This window comes from Euwallacea similis, chromosome 31 (assembly GCF_039881205.1).
Source record: "Euwallacea similis isolate ESF13 chromosome 31, ESF131.1, whole genome shotgun sequence".
Taxonomy (NCBI): domain Eukaryota; kingdom Metazoa; phylum Arthropoda; class Insecta; order Coleoptera; family Curculionidae; genus Euwallacea; species Euwallacea similis.
Genome location: NC_089639.1, coordinates 1,410,232 through 1,435,277, shown reverse-complemented (window position 1 = coordinate 1,435,277; position 25,046 = coordinate 1,410,232). Strand labels below are relative to the sequence as shown.

The 25,046-nt window shown below is 31.3% G+C and overlaps 1 protein-coding gene across 1 annotated transcript; it reads right to left on the bottom strand.

The window, feature by feature from the left end:
- Positions 1-1,924: 1,924 nt before the first annotated feature.
- Positions 1,925-20,465, bottom strand: LOC136417985 (outer dynein arm-docking complex subunit 3-like). The gene is made up of 11 exons (XM_066403866.1): positions 20,387-20,465; positions 19,952-20,102; positions 19,610-19,736; positions 19,445-19,546; positions 13,475-13,663; positions 12,721-12,855; positions 12,480-12,648; positions 12,249-12,426; positions 11,918-12,197; positions 11,750-11,861; positions 1,925-2,108 (listed from the first exon to the last, which is right to left on the bottom strand). Exons 1-11 carry the CDS (start codon positions 20,463-20,465, stop codon positions 1,990-1,992), a joined length of 1,641 nt encoding a protein of 546 aa, XP_066259963.1. The 3' UTR covers positions 1,925-1,989.
- Between the last annotated feature and the right edge of the window lie 4,581 nt (positions 20,466-25,046).

Genomic DNA, 25,046 nt, shown 5'->3' with positions numbered 1-25,046 from the left:
ATTTGTCATTTACTCGTTAATGTCCACATTTGTAATAAAATTCTGTGTACATTTATAAAAAAACTCTGATGATGGTCTCTTCTAAACCAAATCGCTAGAAAATCTTATCATGTGATATATCGTTGAAAAGTCCTTAATGAGCACTTTCAAAGTATGCTAAAATTTGTCCAGGTCTGCATTAAAAAACATAAAGTTGGGGTCATTATCTCGAAAACTAGGCCAACCATAAAATTTAGAAAATCACACATATCAAGAGCCCAGAAAAATGTAAAACTTTTGCATTAAACATTTTTTTTTTATCTTTGGCTTTCGATTTGTTTTGAAAATTAAATTTTGGCATTTTTCCTAATATCCCGGAAAATAAGAACAAATTAGCAACACTGTTTCCGAATATTGACTAAGCCTCATGTTTGACATATTTTCTCTAATTTAACTAACCTCGTATCTTTTGCGGTTTCCAAGATACCAATGATGAGCATCGAAATTTTCACCATCCTGTATATGATGTATACTATATATTATACTAATAATATATATAGTGTTAAAATTTAATATTATTTTCTTATTGTTTCTTAGCAGTTTTTCCAATTTTTCCCATAAAAGCTCGCACGAACAGGTTCCTATCGACAAATGAGAGTAAGCTACAACTTACTTATGTAGTGTTTTACAGCTAAATTGTAACAGAACAAATCTTAATATGGGGCTAGAAAGTTACCACGTAATCCCCATTATCTACGAAAACCCTATTATCAAAATGGTAGTATACTTTACAAATTTTGAATGCTCTTTAACTTATTTTAACACATTTCTATACCTACGCGTCCTATATTTTTCCAGATATAGAGCAATTTATGAAAACTCTTCGAAATTTTTAATTTTCGCAATCACCGGTTGTTGCATCAAAGAATTGATGGACAATTTAGGTAAACTGTTATTTGATGACAGTTATTATCACGACTTGCCAAACATTCCAATAAGTCTACATAAAATACATCGGCGGAAGTCAGAGTTAATACAATATTTTCTTAATATATGTTAAAACTGAAGTATGCATTATTTAATCAATATTGATTCTCAACAAAATCACCACGACTTAACACAGCAATTGTTTTTTATTCTACTTATATTAGGTGAATAATTAATAATTATTTTGTCAGTAGTTTTAGTAGAATATCAGTTTAATGTGTTTTGCCAAAAGCTTCTTTCGATGCGAGTGTCCTTTTTAATTTTTAGATTTGACTCAACTTGAAAAAGATCATATTCTCATTATACATTTAATGTTAAGGCCACATATTTGTTACAAACCATAACATTTGTTGAGACCGTTACTCAGCGTGGATCTCGCGCTCTCTCGTTCACGGTACACTCGCCACTCGGACGGTCTCTCTCTCTACCACCGTCTAGACCTTCCCGTGTTCTCCGGCGAAGTCTGGAACGTACCTTTCTAGAAGCACTGCCGAGAGACATAAAAGGTCGTCGTGACGCGGCACAGGGGGAGTTTTATTCAGTAGCGTACATCGAGGCATAACATAGTAAGACAGTGAAAGAGTTCTAGTGCAGTGTAGTGTTGTTTAGTATTTAGTGTATTTTTGTATTGTAGCGTTTGTATCCATTAAAGCTTTATATTTGTGAAGCTCCCAGACTCAACAACATTTTTAATAATTTTCTTTTCGCGGGATCGTTTTGGTAACTCATCATCTCAATATGTTCACCAAAGCGTCAATTAAATGTTACACTCTGCTCAACGTAGCTTATCTTATGTTCATCATATCTCCATTGTAGCTAATCGAAAGTTACCGGAAAGATTGGCCTGGCAACAAAAGAAAATTAAATCTATTTTGTAGGTTCATTATAAATGTTTAAGTATATTGAACACAATCAAAATTGTCTTTTTCTGAATACAATACCAAATAGACCTGAAGGAAACCAAAAGAATAGCTTATAAAAGGCATAAAAAATTATAACTATTTTACATTGTGAGTAAAGTGTTTAATTTCTTTTAGGCAGCTGAATTCTCAAATTTCTTCTTCTAGATTTTGCATCGATGACTAACTGAGCCTGCCGCTTTAAGAAGCTTCTGGAGGGAACTTCTTCCTCTTCATCTGAACCTACAAAACACCACTATAAATATGGATAATTGCTGTGTGGTTACAAATTTTTTTTTTAAATTCACTATGATACTAAAAATTTTTTAAAAGTTAAAAATATACACGTAATCAAAATTGTTGCATATTTATGTATTTCAATTTTGATTTTGTGCGCTTGTGGATAACGATTTTAAGCAGCTGTTGTAGCTCTTTTTCAGTCTCTTCCCGAACGGTCTATAACATTTGAGTCGTAATATATTTTTTTATTCGCGACACACCTGTTTGCAAAATACCTACAATTTGGGCAATATACATTTGACGAAGACCTTGTTGTAAAACACTAATTATGTTTAGTCTATTAAAATAGGAACCATATTTCTAGGCATATAATTTCTAGGTATATAATTTAAATAACGTTAATAAAATAAAATGAAAAGCAAATTTTAGTTTGCAACTAATGGAAATACCAATATCAATAAGTTCAATAAAACCATGATCATTTTTTTAGTTTTGTTTTCTGTTTCTTTCATTGGAGTGTGTATTACTGTTTGCATACCCCAATGAAAAATTTCTTTCTTGTACAAAGTTTCCGTTCACATTCTATTCATGGATCTATAAAGTTTATTGTTGAAGTTCCTTCGATAAACGAAACCACGAAAACAACAATTTGATTTACGGAAGTGGACTGTATTAATTTTCACTTATTTAAATAATGACATTATTTGTATTGGTCTAAATATGAAGTGGGAGTTTGCTTAGCTGAGAAGATTACGAATTATGTTTACGATCACATGTCTAGAGCGAGCAATGGTCAAAGAGAACAAATCTACTACGCTCATCCCTTAAGTACTAAACCTAAGAAGCTCCAACCAGGGGCGTACCACTACCAGGAGCCCTTACGGGCAATGGTCGCGCCTGATGTCACAAATCGCCGCCATTGGGTGAATACCTATACAAGTCGCTTTCATTGAAGTATTGCAGATCCGCTGAATTGCAGATCGCGGCAATGGTCCAATTTAGAAACTTTCCTTTGACGAGTAGCGTATTTCCCAGGTATAAAGAGCCCTTGGATACGGCCTGATGGGTACGGTTGTCTGGCATCCAGAAATATCGATATACAATGGTAAACAATGTAATACAATGATACTCCAAATAAGTATCGATATACATGGGCGTAACTTAAGAGATGAAAGTACAAAATAAATTAGCTAAGCAAACAAAACAAAAACAGTAACCTAAAATCCTTAACATTTATTGCGACAAATATGAAAAAAATGTTGATTAAATCCAAACGTCTTCAGAATTTATATGAATCTGTATTAAGACTATGGACAAATGACTAAGAAAAGAACTTTTTTTTAAATGAATATCCTTATAATAATATACAGGTTTCACCGGCCGACGTCTCCACTTTGATGTTTAGATTCGTATCGATTGCGCTGCCTCCGAGGTCATGTAAATGTTTTAAAATATCAAATCAAAAAGCAACAATGTAAATAAATAAATAAAATGATTAATCCAACATTAGAACTTATATTAGTAAAAATTCTAACACGGTAAAATACTGAATTGATACCGCCCACGTCAGCCGCTAGTCTCGCAACCCAGTTCGTTGATCTTTGTTGAAAGTGTATTAAACCTAATGCAGCCTTTCTTCCACTTACACAATCCCTATATTTCCAATTGAACTGATGATACCTGTATGCAGGAATTCCCAAGTTTTACGAGGATAGTTCCTGAAATACCCGACCTAACACTTAAAGAAAAAAGAATTGAAAATATTACATTATTTCTCAACATAGTCACCTTTGAAATTGACACATTTTTCCCAGCGATGTTCTTTGACTTAAGCTTCGAATGTTTCAAAATAGGCATCAATCTCGGACTACACATCTTCATTATTAACAAAGTTCTTTCCACAGAGTCATTTTTTTAAAATTTGGAAATAGAAAATAATTTAAGGGGGTTAAATGTGGCGAATAGGGTGGGTGAGGAAAAAGTCCGAAACTAAATTGATTGATTTTGGCCATTACGATGACGGAAGTGGGGACTGGTGCATTGTCTTGATAAAAGAAGACTTTCTTTTTCACCAAATGTGGTCGCTTTTTCCTAATTTCTTCACTCAAATGTTGCAATAAATTTATATATTATTCTCCTTTTATTATTTTTCCTTTAGGGAAATAATCAATAAAAATTATTCTACGTGCATCCCACAAAACTGAAGCCATCATCTTTCTTGCAGATGGAATGGTTTTCACCATATTTGGAGCCAATTCTCTCCTTTCAGTCCATTATTTTTACTGCTCTTTCGTCTCAGGTGTGAAATGCTGGACCCATGTTTCACCCATAGTTATGAATCGATACAAAAACTCAGGTTTATTGCTGTGAAATTTCTCCAAACACTCTTTTTAAATACCCTCATGACATTGTTTTGTTCACTTGTGAGTAATTGCGGCACCCATCTTGTGCACAGCTTTCTAATATCCAATTTTTCAGTCAAAATGCAATGTACAGTTTTTTTTTTTAAATGCCTATCATGTTTGTTAACTCGCGCAATTTTAGCCGACAGTCTTTTAGTACAGTTTTGTGGATTTTCACTACAATTTCTGGAGTGGTCACCTCATTGATTCGACCACTACGGAGTTCATCTTGGCAGCTCGTACGACCGCGTTTAAACTCACCCAACATTTTAGAATTCTTAACGAAGGACCAGATTCCCTCAGAATAGAATCTAAGTTCGCTTTTATGTAGGATGAATTAAGATCTTTCAAATAAAAATATTGAATCACGAATCGATGACCAATTTTTTCCACTTTCACAAAATCTCTAAAAGCATTTGCTATAAACGGCTCCAAAATAAGCACAAATCAAAGTAACACCCTTAAGCTTTAGACAATCTTTTTAAGGTTAGGTCTTTGTAATATAGACAAATTTTCAACAACAAAATCGCCATTTATATGTTAGGTCGGATACCTTTAGGACTATTCTTGTATTATCAAAAGTTCAGGAATGTCCAATTATATACATAACGACTGTAAAATCAATACCTGGATATGTGTAAGTGCGGTTACTGTATCAATGTTAAATTCAAATTTAAAATTTTTACTATATTTCAAATAATGTTCTCAAATACGGAATGAAATTACGTCAAATGTTGTTAGTACTGTTAGAGAAGTCAGTCAAGAGTTAGAAAAAGGAAAATGACAAAGTTTTTCATTTCAATTTATCGAAAAAAAGTATTTTTTTGTGCTCACTATCTATAATTATCTATCATAATTAAAGAAATAACCGCAAACCAAATTTGTAAATGGAATGAACGTTATAATAAACGCATAAAGAGACAGAGAGAGAAAAAGTGTCTTGATGGCATACAAAAAACTATGTAATACCAAGAAGACGAGGTCTCATTAAGCAATGTAAAAAATTAAAAGAATAATTTATTCCATCGTCTAATTAGTTCTGTCTGTACCTCACTTAATTAGTGGAAGCCTTCACAAAGACAATAAACGGCAAAACTATGCGGTATTGGTAAAAAGGTACTTATGAACCCGCGAAATATACCTCTGATTTCATAGGATCGAGCTATGTAGTCAGTTATTCCAGAATACACCTCTACTAATCGATTGATAGAGATTATGTACTTTAGCCCCTAACGACATACATATTTGTTTACCCTACTGCATTAATTAAAATGGCTAGTTGAAAGGGTACTGGATCGACTGGTGTGTCACTAAGCTAACTCCATTATAACTAACAATATCACAAAGTGACTCGAAGCAGTTATGCTATCAGATTAGAGCCTTTTTTTTATAAGACATGACGGGGGAGAATGTTAGGTAGCATCAAACGATAAATCCTAATTTTATGGAAGTATCATGCTTTTAAGTAAGTCACTCAATATGATATGCCAGTTTATGAAAAATTTCTGTTTTGATGAAATGAATGAGGTAAATAACGAAAAAATTTAACGTCTGCTGAATTTTTAACAACAATTATTTCTCAAATTTGCCACTCTCTACATCTGCACTTCATAGTAAGCCTAATTTTTTAATAGGGTGGAATAATATACAAGGTAACAATTTGAAAACGAACAGCATTTAATATTTCTCTAACTGTTGACAATATGACAATTTGGCAAAACAAGTCAGATTAGATATTAAGAAGGTCAATTTTTGAGGTATTAGTTGTTGGTTTACATACTGAGCTCCAGAGTACCCACCCCTAAAATTTTAAATAGCAACTCCTATTTTTTATGTAATTTTTGATATTCTTATGGAATTTCAAATAGACAAAATTTTTTAAAATGAAAGTTTAAGTATTATAATTAACATCGCAATTCGATTCAACTTTCACATTTCACGATAGCATATTGTATATTATATTTGATTTGAGATACTTTAATAGTTCGAAAAAAAAATAAAAACAATATTTTTTATTTAACTTAACTTGAGGATTAATAAACTGAGGACCTGTATTGATATGACTCCCACATCTTAAAATATTTTTTTGCAACTAAAAAGACAAATAAATTATCAGCCTTGAATTTCAGACAAGAAGCGAAAACGAACCCATATTCATATAAGCTTTTTTTCTTAAAATCGTACAGAGATTCGCCCCCTGTAAACATTTTATATAGTACAGTATTCACCATAATACGTTTACATTTTTATAAATATATTTTCTTTTTACATATTTTATACTTAGGTATAAATAATATACCAGTACATATTATTAGAATTTTATTCTTGTATACATACAGTGAGTCTCATGAGTATTCGTACCCTATTGATTCCAGATTTAAAAATAAAAATACTTTTTTATAAGTAATTTTCAACAATTTTTTTTTTAGTACAAATATTTTATGGGCGTGTAAAAAGCCCAATTCCTATAAACTTTATTGAAGATAAACAGTATTATTAACAAAATATAATTTTAAGTATAATAAGTAACAAAATCACACCCACAAGAGTATTCGTACCTACTAAAGCTATACTAAAAGATCAGTTTATTTTCTATTATTTAATATTTTGTTGAACCTCCCCGGGATTTTATAATACTTTTAAGCCGATTAGGCATACTACTAACTAATTTTTTCGTATATGTTGGTTCAATTTTATTCCAAATATCCAAAAGTTTTACTTTTAATGTTTTTTTGCTATCAATTTCGTAGTTTTTTAATCTTCTTTTCATTTCTGACCATAAATGTTCTATAGGATTGATGTCGGGACTTTGGGGTGGTGTTGCCAAGGTATGTGGCGTATTATATAAGATCCATTCTTTCACAATATGAGCCGTGTGTTTTGGATCATTATCTTGCTGGAAATAATAATTATGTTGTAACTCTAATTTTGTAGCACTTGATGCCAAGTGATTCCGTAAAATATTTAGGTAATATGTTTTGTCCATGATTCCTTCAATAAAAACCAAATCACCAACACCATTTGCGGACATACAACCCCACACCATGACGGAACCACCTCCATGCTTTACGGTTCCTTTTAAATTTTTTAATTCGTACTCTGAATTTGATTTTCTCCACACCATTGTTCGTCCATCTGAATTGAACAAATTGAATTTACTTTCGTCAGTAAAAATTACTCGTTCCCAAAAATTAATATCCTTGTCGACATATTTTTTTGCAAATTCTAAACGTTTCATTCGATTCCTTTTATTAATAAATGGCTTCTTTCTGGCAATTCTCCCATTGTAGTCGTTCTTTCTCAAAATTCTTCTACATGTTTCTGCTGATACTTCTTTTTTGAAGTATTTTAAGACGAATACTGCTAACTTGGGTCCACTAATTCGTGGATTCTTCTTTATTTCCTTAATAACTGCTTTTTCCTCGTAAGGAGTAAGTTTCTTCGGGCCTCCTTTACGTTGTTTATTGCAAATATCTCCACTTGACTTAACGTTTTTTATAACATATTGTACCGTAGATTTACTTCTGCCCACTAAATTCGCAATTTCTAAATAACTTTTACCTTCAGTGTGCCATTTAAGAATTAACTTCCTATCACTTAATGAAACTTCACTACTTTTTCTCCCCATTTTTACTAGTATCTCCTAAAGACTAACAAATCGATATGTCTATATTGGTAATCGTTCGTATTATGCCGCAAACAAGTTAAGAGAGGCTAAATTTCTTATCATCTTGATTTAACCCATAACAGACAGTTGCAGTACGAATACTCTTGTGAGCCTCATTTTGTTCTTATTTCCTTAAAATTACGTTTTCGCCATATAAACATTTGAATTTGCAAGAAAGTACATATGAGTTTAAAAGCCCTTTAATTGGAAAGTAGGTTTGTGATGGTACCAGTTTCAAATCGTTCATTGTAAATTAATAACAGTAATTTAAAATAGAGAAGCAATAGAGTACGAATACTCATGAGACTAACTGTACATATAGTAAACGCCAAACAAAAAGTCTCGCACGTTATCTATGACGAAATAACATGGCCACATTGGTTACGTTTAACTCAGAAACAATACTCAATATGCATATCAAACTCATATAGTTATCATTATCATACGAAGGTAAAACGTATTAATTATTAAAAATACAATGAATTTGGTCATATAGGTACATAAGATAATAAAATATAAACATAATTATAATAAAATATGGTCAGAAATTTTGGTGTGACATCATTCGGTAAAAATTCGATAATTTTAATGAAGTAAATATAATCATTGGAAAAATTTTAAGCCGACAGGGTTGCCGCTAATTGCAAACCCATGTTTGTTTATGTTCTGATTATTTGTGAGGTTATCTTATAATACCGGCGGTTTTGTCGATTTTTGCTCTTAAATTTTCCTTTCTTTAGAAGCTTTCGTGATGTAAATTGTATGTAAAAATTATTTTTTTCAAAACAAATACATTATACAGCTTTTAACTTTAACTAAGGGTTTTTTCAATTATTTTGAAAATGCCAAAGCTATTGAACAGTCGGTGCAAAGAAATAGTGGCTTCTGTAATCCACTATTTTGAACAGGAACGAGATAATAACGGACCTTTGCTATCGTTAAATGCTGTACGAGAGGTAATTATAGATAGAATTTAACAATTGTAATATAATTAATACAGGAGTATGTATGTAACCCTTTTATCACTATTGTAGCGTGTAGCAACTGCTTTAGAAATAAGCTTAAAGACCGTTGGCAGAATCTCCCAAATAAAAAAGTTTTATTTACTTACACAATAATAAAATTCTTTAATCAAAACAATTTTTTTATTCAATCTTATGATTGACTGTCCTGAAACAAATTATATAGCCTCAAAGATTTGTTTTGAAGTCTGGCAACAGCGTAGGGCAGTGCGACATAAAACTTTGATGACGTGCGAGACTTTTTATTTGGCGTTTACTATATGTTAATTAATGGCATATATATTATTAAACGAGCTTGATATTATAGCCATTGTTCACTAAGGGAGACATTTACATTCCGTGGCGCAAGTGAGAAGCCTGCGCCCTGGTCTCCCCAGGGGATAATGGTTATAAAAAATTCTAAAAATTATTGAAATATTAAACTCTAACTTGCTTTCCTTTTGTCAAGGCGCGGCTGCGTAATCGAGCAACGACCGTTTTCGAATTGTCAGAAATAGTCAAATATACGAGGGCAAATCAAATGTGAACCGAAATTTCTCTCGTACATAGTAGAGCATCAGGAAGAAGCTCGTGCGCCTAAGGGTAATAAGTAGGGATATCACACAATCACGTACGGTCTGCTTAATCTCTAAAAACCTCGTTTTTAGTCGGCATCACCATGAATGAGCACGAAGTACGTCCTCAGGTTGCACAACGCATTATTATAAAAAATTTTACATGTGAAGGTGTAAAACTAGCGGAAATCCTTCAAAAACATAAAGCACTGTTCGAAGAGATCTGCGTAAAGAATACCCAAGTGTACGAATAGCATAAGAAATTTCTAGAATGACGAGAAACAATTGAGAAAGTGCCCCATGTTCGCCATCCTCGGATTAGTGTAACTCAGCACATCACCACTCGTTCGAGGCTTTCTCGAGGGTAATCGCCGATTGAGTATTGCACATATTGCAAGTGAAATAGGCTTAAGCTATGAGATTGTCCAATCCATCATGACAGATGAATTAGGGTTTCGGAAAATTTCGGCCAGATGGGTACTTCGTCTTCTGACTGATCAATAAAAACAACAGCGCTTTGCCAATTGTCGAGGATTGTTTCAATGTTTTCAAGCTAGGGAAAATGATTTTTTTGCAGCGAATCGTCACTTGGGATGAGACCTGAGTTCACCACTACACCTCAGAGTCAAAGCAAGTGAATATGGAGTGGAAGAGGAAGGGTGAAGATACACCTGTTAAAGCCAAAACACGCCTCTGCACTGGCAAGGTCCTCTTGACAGTCTTTTAGAATTTCAAAGGGTTTTTGCACATTGTTTTTCTCCATGAACGTCGCACAGTTAATGTAGCCTACTATTACTAGCTACTGGCTGAGACAATTGTATATTGCCAGAAAAGACAACAATACTCAATCAGAAACGAAATTCTGCTTCACGTCAATATCCGTCCTCACACAGCTAACCTGACTAGGGAAAAGTTAGAAGAAATTCACTAGCCAACATTGAAACATACTCTCTAGAGTCCGGACTTATCCCCATGTGATTATTACATATTTGGCCCATTGAAAAAGGTAGTGGGATGAGAAATATTCGACAACGATGCAGCTGTTGAGGGCTTCGTGCGCAATTGATTGGAAATATGCCTTGTTTCTTTCTACGACAATGGCATTAAGAAACTTCCAATACGATGGGAAAAATCTATTCTTAAATCAAGAGATTATACACAGAAATAACAAGTACCTTTCACTTTTAGAGCTTGTTCCAATATATTTTTAAAAATTAATTCCGATTCATATTCGATTCCCGTATGAGCAAGATATCCACACCGGATATTTTTTGTTATTTCTGAGGTTTCCGAATCATTTTTCTTCCCTGTTGGAATAGAACTAACGTTGACTGAATCGCGAAATGTTTTGTGTTATATTGGGCATATAAACTACCTTGACAACAAGTATGTAATTATAGTATAACTCCTATTTTTAATATCTCACCTATTTCAGTCAGCAGGCAATATTGGTTAATTATTAAGTACCAATATGTTACACTAGTATTGTTGCTACTATTTAATTTTTCTATTTAGATAAAATCAGATAAGTTGAGTCAGTGAGAAAAATCAATAAACAAATTTGCAACATCCTTATTTCATTAAAACTTATTGTTTAAATATTTAAATATAATTTGTATAATGTAGCTGCATTTTATGAATTATGAAATGATGAAATACTGGCCAGCAGAATTAGAATAAATTCAATTGTCAAATTGCTTCTACCATTAGATGTTTTTTGTGCCATGAGCATATGGTAAAGTGAAATTACTGCCAATATGTGAGTAATATCATTCACTCATATATTCTTAAGATTCCAATATTTTCTGTAAACTTTGTTTGAATACTGTGTTAACAAGTATTTCCTTCAAGAACGTTTTATTTTTCTTTTAAATCATAAACATTTTCACGATATTTAAAATTTTGTTTAAAGGGACAGTATTCTCTCCGACTCCTTAACTGCTTAATGCTCCGCAAAAATTCTTTAAAAAATGCATTAAAATTCGATAGTTAATCTCACCTGCTGTAGTTATTTGATGACCTGGTGATGTCATGGTTTGAGGTTGAGGGGCTCGTCTAATGAGGCCACTATAAGGTGTTGGCAAAGTCTCGTCTATAATTGTAACTTCTTCCTATAAAATATAAAAATATTTAATATCAAAAAGATAAAAAATTTCATATTGCTTACCGCTTCTTGTCCCTCGTCTCCTTCTTCTGTTTTTTCAATTATTCTACACCTTTCATATTTCTCAACTATCGCCTTAATGTCTTCTACAATAAGTTTCCGCATATTTTCGGCATTCTGTTCTACAGATGCCTGGGGATTCGCTAAAAGTCTTAAGCCATGTAAACTACTTAATACACTAGCTAGAGCCTTCTCGATAGAACTTTTTTCTTTTTTGCACGATTGAGACTTAAGCTTCTGCACCGATATTTCCGACTGGAGTCTTTCCATTTCACCGGATTTCCTTTAATATGAGAGTGTTTTAATGCAGATTATAATTTAAAAAAATACCCACTTTTCCGCTTCTCTAGACTCTGAGTATTTATACCCCTCGAGTTTTAATCTCAACGTTTCCATATTCTTCTCAATGTTCTTTTTCTCGGTTTCCAATTGATCCCTCAATTCGTTCAAGCGCTTCTCTGTCTCCTTTTGACCCTGAAAGCGTTCGAGAACCTCTTGGGTAGTCGTTCCTCCTTAAATTTTAGATTGAAATGCGTCCAAACAAATCAAATTAAAAAAATCATACCTGTGGCCCTTTTCAAGAATTCAAGCTCTTGAGCTTTATTTTCCACAGGATGTGGTGGTGTTGGCGATTTACTATCATCCTCAACATCTGCTTCCGCACCTTCTGGCTCTGGTCTCACAGAGAGTTTGCCGGTTATAAACAGGCGTCTTTCCAATTTCTCTAGTTCGCTCTAAGCAGATGTTGGTTTACCATTAAGTCAGATTAAAACGAAATGGTTTAGGTTCAATGAATAAGTAAATACCTTTCGTTCATTGACAAGACGACGGCCTTCAGTGGCCGCTAGTTCTCTTTCATTCGCCCCAGAAGACGCCAGCTTTTCTTCCTTCAAGAGGTTTCCTCTTGCTCTCCCCTTGCGTCTCATGGCTTCCTCCAAAATCTGTAAAATTACTATTTATTTAAGAACAGATTTAAAAATTTATATTTGGACTATGTTTAACTGGGTCGGACTTAATTTAAGGGCTATTATTTGCAAATTATTTGAGATGTAAAAATGTTTTTTGCCCTTTAATATCTTAATTGTGAAAGATATATAATAATATGAAATATAATAATTTTTGAAAATTTGATTGATTTTTGAAAAATTCAAAATTGTGCTAAGATAGAAAATTGCAAAACATTTTTCTCGATCCCAAATAGATCGTAAAATTTAGCATCCTAAACTATTGGAAATGGGAAATTTTTATACTCCATTATTTAAAAAACTTATATAAAATTACCCACAGACCACAAACAGACAATATTATAGACGATATCCCTTTTTAAAAATATAATTTAGATTGGTATACTTTTTGGATCACCCTATATATGTAAAGATAATTTGTTGTTATATACATATGTAAAATTAATAGTTGTTAAACAAATGATCATTTATTAATGATGACAATATTTGTAGATAAATTGTTAAATCTTTCTTAGGTTTAGTCAATTCCGTAGGAAATGATAAATCATCCTTTTAAAAAAAATTGAAAACTTAGAACACCCTGTATACGCATTACCTTCTGAAGATTGTAGATATCTGAGCTTTGCTGCTGTAGTTCATCTTCCAGAGATTTAATTCTGCTCTCGAATTTCGCAGAGTCATCTTTCAATGATCTTCGGATATCGTTGTATTTGTTTTTAATGTGAACTGCTTCCCTAATTTGCACTTCCACTGCGTGAATATTGTTTTGGAGTTCCTGAGATGACTTAAGAACAGAATCTTATTGATCATTTAGGTAAAACCCTCAAACAATTGTTTTTGAATCATAGTTTAAATAAGAGAAGTTAAACTAAAACTAAACTAATGCCCTTTCTATCCTTATTTATGCTCAGAACTGACTGAACCAATTGAACTAATTTAATAACTGAAAAATGTTTTTCAGTAGTTTTTAACTAATTGGACTACTTTAGTTCAATTTCTTTTAAAAAATAGACATTCTATTAGATACATTCTTCAATTATTAAGCAAAATCAATAGTAATTTGGAACACACTTACATTTTACTCAGAACAGAATCCATTCCCCTTTCTTTTTGAGTCACCTCATATACAGTACACACCCAGATGGGGTTACCAAGAAGAGAAAGTTTCTAAGTGTTCATTTAACGAGAAAAATATATTCTTCATGAAAATATTTCTTTCTTTCAGAGCTCAAGATGAAAATTACTCTGTGACTCTTATTATAATTCAGTTCAAAATAACTCTAAATTTTCTTTACGGCGAAAATCGCTTCATTTAAGAAGTAATGCTCATATTCAAAAAACATTGAAACTTCATCCCTTCACATCAATATTTAATCACGCTTTAGAATCAAAAGATCAAACAAAGCGTTTAGATTTCTACTTGTGGATGGATGTTCACATTTTGGATAACCAATTCTTTTATCAAGATATTGTATTATCTGATAAAGCCACATTCTCCACCAATAGTACTGTTACATCTCAACATAAAAGATACTGAAGCCACTATAACCCTATTTTCGACTCGCTCGTAATCAGCAATATTGGGCTAAAATGAATAAATTATGTGCAATTTTTTACCATGATATAATACAACTGGACAATATTTTTTTCTGTGTGAACGTTTTATTTGTAGTTTCCTTTTTTTTGTCGAATTATTATAATAAGAATTAATAGACAAAAATCTTGATTATGGTCACCATGAAAACGAAAATAAGACTTATAAAAATTTTTAACTAAATGGACCTATTTTTCAATAATTCTTTGTGATAAAAATAAAATTCAAACAATGAGAACTGATTCAAGAATCTTGGAAAAAGCAAAAACTTTCATAAAGAATACATTTTTCTCGTAAAATCAAAAATAAGAAACCTCCTCTTGATAACTTCATCTGGGTACATACAATATTTTAAATATCGAAAATAGGCGTTTTGTGTTATGATACCCATAAAATTTTAAAATACCCATACAAAGATGATTAGGTATACTTAAAACGCAAAAAAAGATAATATGGTATAAATGTTCGATTTTTATAATTGATCCACTAACCTATATATTAATAATATATAGGTTAATATATAGGTTAGTTCAGGTTATTTCATTTTATAATATTCACAGGTATATTCATATTATAATATACAGGGTGGTGACGATTTCAATGCGTCACTATTGGGATCTCGAAAAGTAGAACAGACAGAGGAACGGTTAAATTAGAGAAAAGTTGCGCATTTTAAGGCCCTCTCAAATGAGTTTTTTAAAAAAGCAAAATATCTGAAAAAAACTGAAAATCATCGATTTTGTTTTTTTATTATTTTCTTTGCTATTATAAGGAGTAGAAATATTAATTTTGGTATACATACTTAATTCGATGAGAGGAATAAATTGACATTAGAATAAAGATGGTACATGTTATAATTTTGAAGATGCGGCACCCAATTTACGTTTTTCTTCTGGACGCTATACTTCATTTTTATACTATTGAATAGATCAGAAAATTTCCTTTACCAATATGTATAACACATTACAAAATATTTTCAAAAAATCCCATAAAAAAAATAAAATTTCTAATCTCCTTAACCATTTCACTTTTAATAAAGATATTTTTTATATCGGGTGAGCCATTGCGGCGATGACAATTTAGATATTATACTACTGAGATTTCGAAAATTATAAAATAAACAAAAAATAAAACAATTACAAAATTTTATTTCTACATTATTCTAACATTAGTATCTTACATCTAAAAACTTAACAAACATTTTTCCTAAAACAAATAACTAATTTAATAACTATTCAAAATGGCCATAATTATTTTTAATATAAAGTCGTGGTTTTAAGCTTTATTTGATCCACAGCTCTTAGAACACTTTCCTGTGATATTGCTTGAAACGAATTAATTATCTTCATTTCTAGGTGTTCTAAATTTTTTGTAAAGGTTGCAAATACATCGTTCTTTACAGTACCCCACAAGAAGAAGTCCAAAATATTTAAGCGTGGAGAACGTGGTGGCCACCGAATAGGCCCATACGTGACGATCCATTTGTTGGGGAATCTATTATTTAAAATTTACCTTACAATATTTGTGTTGTGAGGAGAAGCGCCATCATTTTTAAACCACAAGTCCCGCTCGACAGCTAACAGAATTTCTTCCATTAAATTTTCTAAATCGTCTTGCAGAAAATTTGCATATGTGCGCCCGTTTAATCGATTATTGATAAACACATGAGCCAAAATTTTGCCAAAACCAACTATTCCAGCCCATACATTTAACGAAAATCTAATTTGAGGTCTACTCTTCCTCACTAAACGAGGATTTACTGTGGAGTAAAAGTGTTGGTTTTTCCTGTTAAATATTCCACTATTGGTAAAAAAAGATTCGTCGGTCCAAAGCACTTTCCTGGAGAAATGTAAATCGTCTTGTAGTTTTCCGGTCTACCAATTGCAAAACTCCAATCTTCGTTATGTATCACCTTCATGAAACGTTTGAACAGAAAGAAATTTGTAATCATGGAGCTTGTTTTTTTCAAAATCTTACGAATAGTACTGTAGTGGATCTTATATTCGTTGGCAATGTTGCGACTTGAGTTAGTAAGATTAATTTCAATTTGTGCCAAAACGTTAATTTCATTGATATTAGCAGTTTTTGGTCGATATTTCAGTAAACGTACCTGCTGGAAACTACGATAGGTTGCTAAATTTCGGAAAAGCCTGGAAAATATTGCAGGATTTGGCTGTTGCCTTTCAGGGTATAATTGATGATAATTTTCTGCAGCCGTTCGACAATTCCTATAACTACGTACGTAGGAATCGTACATATCCCGTTTTTCTTCATTTGAAAACATTTTAGTACACTGCGCACTTTACAAAAACAGATCGAATTCAGAATTGAATAAGGCGTAACTATTTTCAATTCGAATAAACGTCACAGTAAAGCAGTTCTTTTTTTTCCCATGGCCCACCCGATATAAAAAATATCTTTATTAAAAGTGAAATGGTTAAGGAGATTAGAAATTTTTTTTTTTATGGGATTTTTTGAAAATATTTTGTAATGTGTTACACATATTGGTAAAGGAAATTTTCCGATCTATTCAATAGTATAAAAATGAAGTATAGCGTCCAGAAGAAAAACGTAAATTGGGTGCCGCATCTTCAAAATTATAACATGTACCGTCTTTATTCTAATGTCAATTTATTCCTCTCATCGAATTAAGTATGTATACCAAAATTAATATTTCTACTCCTTATAATAGCAAAGAAAATAATAAAAAACAAAATCGATGATTTTCAGTTTTTTTCAGATATTTTGCTTTTTTAAAAAATTCATTTGAGAGGGCCTTAAAATGCGCAACTTTTCTCTAATTTAACCGTTTCTCTGTCTGTTCTACTTTTCGAGATCCCAATAGTGACACATCGAAATCGTCACCACCCTATATAGGTGAGTAAATAATAATAATTAAATAAATAATTCATGCTGATTTTAAAAATATCGAGTTTCATGAACTTAACACAATCATTTCTACTCAAACCAAATATATGTGTTTCATAAGGATGTGTACAAAGCAATTTAATGTTAATAAATAAAATCAAAATGCAATGGTCGTTTTATACATTATCCCTATGAAACGCAAATCATTTGTCTGAGAAAAATCTATTAGAGATTATAGATTTTAACGCTATATTTTTGAAATCATCATGAAGAAACCCATCCTATAAAATATTAATATAGAGGGAGTTGAACTAAAAAAATGAGATTTTACAGATATCAATATACAAAGTGAATATTTTCTATTTTTGATATGAACCAGATGTGGCTGAAAAAAGATGGGTGTTCTGTCTTAAGTGGATCGCACTGTACTTAATTGAAATAAAGTTGGATTACTATCATGATAATTAAACTAATTTTTAAAACCAGCATTTTTGGCATTATATGTACATTATAGTACATTATATGTACTAAAAAATTAGCATTATGATTTAATTCCACGTAAACATATTTTGGAGTTTTACTTGATGTTGAAAATCTTAGCTATGTTCCGCTTTACGTTTAAATGACGTCATGGTTCATTTTATGTTTAGAAAAAATCGCATTTCACTCACACACCTTTGGTCGGTCACATCCATATTTTCCACCTCGACATTTTTCTGAGTTTAAGTATTACAATTAAGTTGGAAAAACTCGAATTAAAACTTGTTTCAATTTTGAAAATTTTAGAAATGCCATTGAAATTACGAAAATTCGCATCTATATCATGTTGTCCACGCACAATATTGATTTCTAAGTATGTCGATATTATCATTTTTTGTATAAAAAATCACCTCTGTTAAATAATTTCCCATTCCTAAAACTCAGTTGTAGAGGTTTATAAATATTTTCGAACCTATCTATACTGTCAAGAATTTAAAATGCATACTTACCATATAATCGTAAGGAACCTAATTCAACGGAAACTGATGCTCTAATCACAGATTCTTTAGACATAAAGAATATAAAAATTTAATGTATAAAAGAACTGAAACCATAATTAATAATCAATACGAGAAAGGCTCCTTTAAGTTTCACGACATATTGGTGAATGAAAATATACGCTCTTATAAGAATTATACATTATGCATCCTAGAATAGATAAAACAAGAGGACAAATGGACCATAAATGTTTTAATTTTTTAATAACGTTTGGGAGTTGAGTCTTACTTGTTATAAAACTGTGGTGTACAAAAATGAATTGGTTCCGTGTTATACAGGGTATTTTATAAACAAATTTGTAAAAATCATTACCAATAAAGTGTGTTTATTTACAAGATACGAAAAAATTCAACTACAAAAGCTCTTTAGAATGCAATATTATATCTTCATATCAAATTTTAGGCATATAAAAATATTTTTCGAAAAAATAAATAATTTTCAATCATACAACAAGCACCGCATAACAAATAATAAATATAAAATTTAACATTTCAGATTTATAAACAAACTAATTAACAATAGGTTTCCTATTTTGTAATAATTATTTATTCAATATAACCACCACCCATATCCACACATCTTTCGATCCTTCGTCTAAATCCTTCAAATAAATAATTATTACCAAATTGTAAATCTGTTACTAATGAATTTATTTGTAAATCTGATATATCAAATTTAATATTTATTATTTGTTGTAATGTTTACGCGATATTTTATGATTCATAATTTTTTTTTTTCGAAAAATACTTTTATACAGAAATATAAAAGTATCATCTCTGTACCAAATTTCAAGATAAATCTAGTACGGAGATGTAGGATTGCATTCTAAACATCTCTCTTTAGTCGAATTTTTTCGTATCTTGAAAATAAAGGTACTTTATAGGTGATGATTTTTACAAAATTTATAAAATACTCTGTATAATCCTGAATTAACTCATTTTTTGTATACCATAGTTTTACAACAAGCAGGGCTCAACCCCCAATCATTATTCAAAAATTTTTGTTCCATTTGTCCTCTTATTACATCTGTCCTAGTACACACTGTATGTATTAGGTCTTTCTTACTTTGCTGACAGGTTTGTCCACTTTCACCTCCAATTCTTTTTTCTCTTGTTTGCTAACTAATTTCTCATACTCTTCTCCCAACTGTACTATGTAATTCCGTCTCTGGTAAAACAGAATGATGAAATAATTGCATACAATATGGACTTAAATAAGTATTTGTTTCACCTTGCGAATTTTATATCTAAGCAAATCCAGTTTCTTGCATAGGTCAATAATTTGCAGATCTAGTATTTCTTTTGCCTCGTTGCAAGTTACTTTATCTGACAAAGGTCCGAGTATCTCTTCTAGCCGACTACAACATATCGACTATTAGTGCTTTAAGGTATACCTAGGTTAAAAAGAGTTAAAAGGCCAACAATTGACAATACAATAAACTAAACATGGCTTAATGATATAGTAATCCAACCAAATCTTTTCACCATTCTTTACGTTGCCAGGAAAACATTTTCTTCTTACTTTAACAATTTATTTAAAAACTGATCTTAAGGTAAATTTCCTTATTCGTACCTGTTTTGTAATCGGTTTTTAGCCACATGGCTAACACTCTCGTGAAGAACTATAACTAACTTAGATACTTCTTTCTTCAGAGAGAGTATTTCATCCACGTTAGACTTTCGTTCTGCCTCGCAATCTTCAAAAAGAGCTCTTCTTTGTCCCTCTGGAAAACTTTTTCTCTTAATAAAAATTTTTCTCAGACATATTAATGAGGTCAAAAATAGATATAGCCAATAATTACAAATTATTATTGTCGACACAATAAAGAACAATTGTAGTCTCATAATAAATTCTTCAGTGTATCCATCGACTTTTCTTCCCTATAATTTTTAATCTTTACTTGAAATAAATAAATGCTTAAACTGCCTAAATGATAGGAAAGAATTGCCATATTTATAACTTGCCTGACTTGTACGATGGTAGTGATTGTTTTCAAAGTTCACTAACCTGAAAGTTGAATTTTTCGTTTTATTTCCAATATTTTCTTGTTAAGTTCATTTAACTTCACAGCATCTTCTTCGTTCATATTGTAATTTTAGATAAGATGAGAAAGAAAATTAAAAGATATACTTTCTTTATTACGTTTGATAATACATGGTATTATATGTTAAGCCAATATTGATCAAACTTGTTTTTGAAACAAATTCAACTATGGCAACCAATATCAATATCTTAAAAATTAAGAATTATAATTCTTTATTATTAGCCGAAATCTCAGTTTATCATCCGTGCTTCAATACTATACACTCTCTATTAGTTTATCTACAGTATGTCCCTTTGAAAACTTACCACTCGAAATATTGTAAAAACGGAAGTATTTATGAAAGTACTAAAGTGGTCTTCCAGGTTGCAAGGAGGAACATTTTTGACATTATTTATTTAAACCTAATAGTCACCCCTTGCCACCCCACTACCCCTACTGGAATATTTTAAATAATACTCCTTATCAAGTTGCACCTCATATTAAAGGTAATTAGAAATACAAAATATCGGTACATTAAGGAACTCAATTTATCAAATCGTTTTCGAAAAATTACAGAAAAACAAAAGAAAAGTTAATTTAATGTTATTTGTCAATGGAGTTAAAAATATCAACTTACCCGTAGCAAATGTGTAGGATTAACGTTTTTAGACTTGTAATTTTATCACATTTAAGTCACTAGATGTTCAAAATGATTTCCATGTTGTTTTAAACACAAATATAATGTGCTTTCAAATTCCTATTGTGCCCTTTAAAAAGTGCTTCTAGTAATGGCCTCACATTCTGCGGTTATGCGATTTTTTAATTCATGCATGTCTTTAAGATCTGATTTATGACCAATTGATTTAAAATGACCCCAAAGGAAAAAAATTAAGAGGCGTTCAACCAGAAGACTTTGAAGGTCATTCAATTGCTCCTCTTCTGCCAATCCATCTACCTGGAAATCGGTCATCAAGCCATTGTCACACCGACATGACATAATGTGGCGGTGTCCCGTCTTATTGAAAGTGCAAAATATTTTTGTTAAGTAGATAATCGCCGTTGTGATCTTCTTGCGTAGCTACGGCATCTGCTACAAGATGATTAATTAACTCTTGTAACATATTGAGGTGTACTTCGCTATCAAGGTTACCATCCATGAATGATGATCCAATTACAGTATCTTACAATAGTCCAGCCCAGACATTAACTTTTTGAGGACAGTGAGTATGGTCTTCCCGAAAAACATGAGGATTTTCGTCGCATCAATAGCGATAATTCTGCTTGTTAACAAAGCTATTTAAATAAAATGTGCATTCATCGGAGAAATAAATATTTTTAACAAGATTTGCGGTAGTGATAATCAGTGCTGTCATGCTTTCACAAAACTTAATTTTGTGATCGGAATCATCCTCAGCCAATACCCGATGAATTTGCATTTTGTATGGGTGAAACTTGTATATTTTCGTCACTTTTGCAATAGAACCAATTGAAATTCCAGTTTGACAACATACTTTTCTAATTGATGTGGTTGGTTTAGCCACAAATCGGTCCGACACTCCAATTGTGGTAGCGTCATTCAATACCCTCATTTAATTTTGTTTTAAATTGGCTATTGACCCTGTCGTTGAAAATTTTTGTAAGAATAGTTTTCGTTGAAAACTCTAGCAATTTGCCGAGAGGATCAGTTATTCACATCATATATTAAAACAATTTCCACTCTTCTACAGAATATACCATGTTAATCGAGATGTTGGTGTTACACTATCGCGCACCATTTAACAAATGTTAAAAGGCAAAATTTTTGCAAAACGAGTCTCTGTCTGAAAATAATGAATGGAATGTGTCCCATCTGATGACAAACATTTATGTATTCATTTGTTGAATAGAAATGAATGCCAAAAAATCTAAAAAGTGCGAACATTTATTGCATGTATTTGAAATCGTGATGTCAGTTTTTCATTGATTTTTCGAAAAAGTTTTGACAAAACGAGTTTCTTAATGCATCGATATCTTGTACTTTTAATTACTTTTAATATAAGGTGCAATTCGGTGGGAGGTTCCCCTTTCAATTTTCAAGTAATATTTGGAGTGGTAAGTTTTCAAAGGAATAAACTGTATAAGAAATAGATGACTGTCCGTCGTTGATATCTTCTTAAAGTCAACAATTCTATTATGTAATTAATTATAAGTATTTAAGTAAATTGTAATATAGAAAAGAAATGTATGCATCATTATTTAAGCTAAAAGCATTCGTCATTACCATAACGAATAAAGAAATATGAAGTTAAATTCCAAAGAGTGCCAATCTTATATTTTTACAGGCCATTGCTTAATTTTTGGTTTTTTCGATAAATCATGGAAAAGCATCAAATAAATTTCAGTTTATGAAAATGATTAAGAATTGTTATAGCCTGTTCTAGTTCTAGGCTAAACAATTTGCACTATCACGTGTTTAAAGAAGAACAGAACACATCACAAAAACCGGTCAGCAATATCAGAAATACATCCTCTGCAAGAATTATCTCATTATAAAAATCAAAATACACACATTGTGATAGCAATAATCTGGAAATTTTAACGACGTGGCCCTTTCTCCAGTTTAAAAATGGGGATTTCGGTTATTTAAAAATTTCATTAAAATTGAAGATGAGGTTCATTAAATTAGGACAAAATTTGGTAATTAAATGCTAAGACATTAAAAAATCTAATTTCAAGTATCTCTTAAAACAGAACAATAGAAAATAATAACAATTTTCCATTATTTCATTTTTTCTCAAATATTTTTAAAAATATAGGGAGTTGTTTAATGAAAAGTACGTTATTATAAATTATAATTATAAAATCATTTTTTCGCTCCAAGTCAAGTGGGTGTAGGTGACAAAGTCACGTCAGAAAATGTAAAAGAATACTCTAACAACACCCGAAGGATGTATATCGCATATTAATTTATTTCGTAGTGTCTAATTTACAAAATATTACAATATATTTATATCTTAAGAGAAAACAAAACAATGTTTCTTGAAAATATGGTGAACGCAGTATTTGTCTACATTTACTATTTTAATGTAATTACACGCAATTAGGTACTATTAGGTACTATTAGGTATATTGACATCCGTCACTGTGTTTGCTAGTTATTTTATAAATTATTGACTATTTACATTCAAAAAGACTGAATATTGCAATATTTTAAATTATTTTTTAGGGTAAAATTAATTCTCACTAAAATCGCAGTTAAGACACAAATGTATAATTTAAATAAGAGAAGAGTTGTAGAAACAATTTTTCACACTACAGACCTTGAAATAGACTCCGATAAAATGCTTTACTAAAATAATTATTATTATCAGGTAATGTAGTGTTTGTTTTGTGCACAGCACAGGGTAAACAGATTTACCCGGAGAGTATAAAATAAAAAATGATACTTCCTCTGTCCCAAAATAATAGTAGCAAATGAAAACTTTCCTTGGAATTATTGCTGCTTACAATCTCAAATAAATTTTATTATAAAGTTATACCTTAATACATTCAGATCAACATTGCTATGACTTGAAGCTTGTTATTTATTTCATATGTCAAAATTAGATTGACGCTATAGCAATTGTTTAAATTTGCTATGAAGATGAAGAAGCGAGAATTTACCAATAAAGATCGAGTTGCAATTGTGCAGTTTTTATCACAATATAAAACAAATCATAAACTGAAGAAAGGAGCGATAACTTTAACTACGGACCATTTTAAATGTCATAGAATGACTATTTCGAGTATTTGGAAACGTCCGATGGAAAATGCATTTTTGATAGATAAATCGGAATGTAGCCTTTTATCACTCAAATGCCTGCTGAGAGAAACAGCAAGAACAGAATAAAAGGGACACTTGTCACAAAACAGATTGAATCTATTAATAAGGCAGAAATACAAAAAATGATTATTGAAAAAAATCTTACCAGATATTCGTGACAAATGGCCATTAGAACCAACACGCTTTCCAATATTTATTCAACAAGATAATGCTAAACCTCATCTCAAAGATGATGACCTAGTGCTTGTAGAAGAAGTTATTTTAAGAAGAAATTAAATGTCAACCAGCCAATAGTCTTGATTTTAATATTTTGGATTTAAGATTTTTAACTCCACACAATCAGTACAACATCAGGCATTTCCAAACAATGTTGACGAATTGATAGATGCAATTGAAGAAGCTTGTAATAACATTAGTCCTGAAATTTTGAACAATACTTTTTATTATTTCAACAAGCCATGTTATCTACTATGGAAAATGATGGATCCTACTAGTATAAGTATAACCTGAAACGCATAGGAAAAGAAAATCTTCGAAATAAAGGGATGCTGCCTACAAGTTTGATATGCAACCGAAACACTATTTTTAAATGCAAAAATTACATAAATAATATTTAATAGTTTAATTTACATTCGTTCGTATCAGTCAACATTACTCTCATAATAGATAATATTTAATTATTTGTTAATACGCAAGAGTTAATAAATAAGTGTAATATTTAGGAATACATGTTTTCATTTGTTACTATTGTTATGGGACGGAGGGGTATGATATAATTTAGAAGTATACACACACAACTTTAGAAGTCTATAAATGTTCGACTTCTATTAGAGGTTGGTACA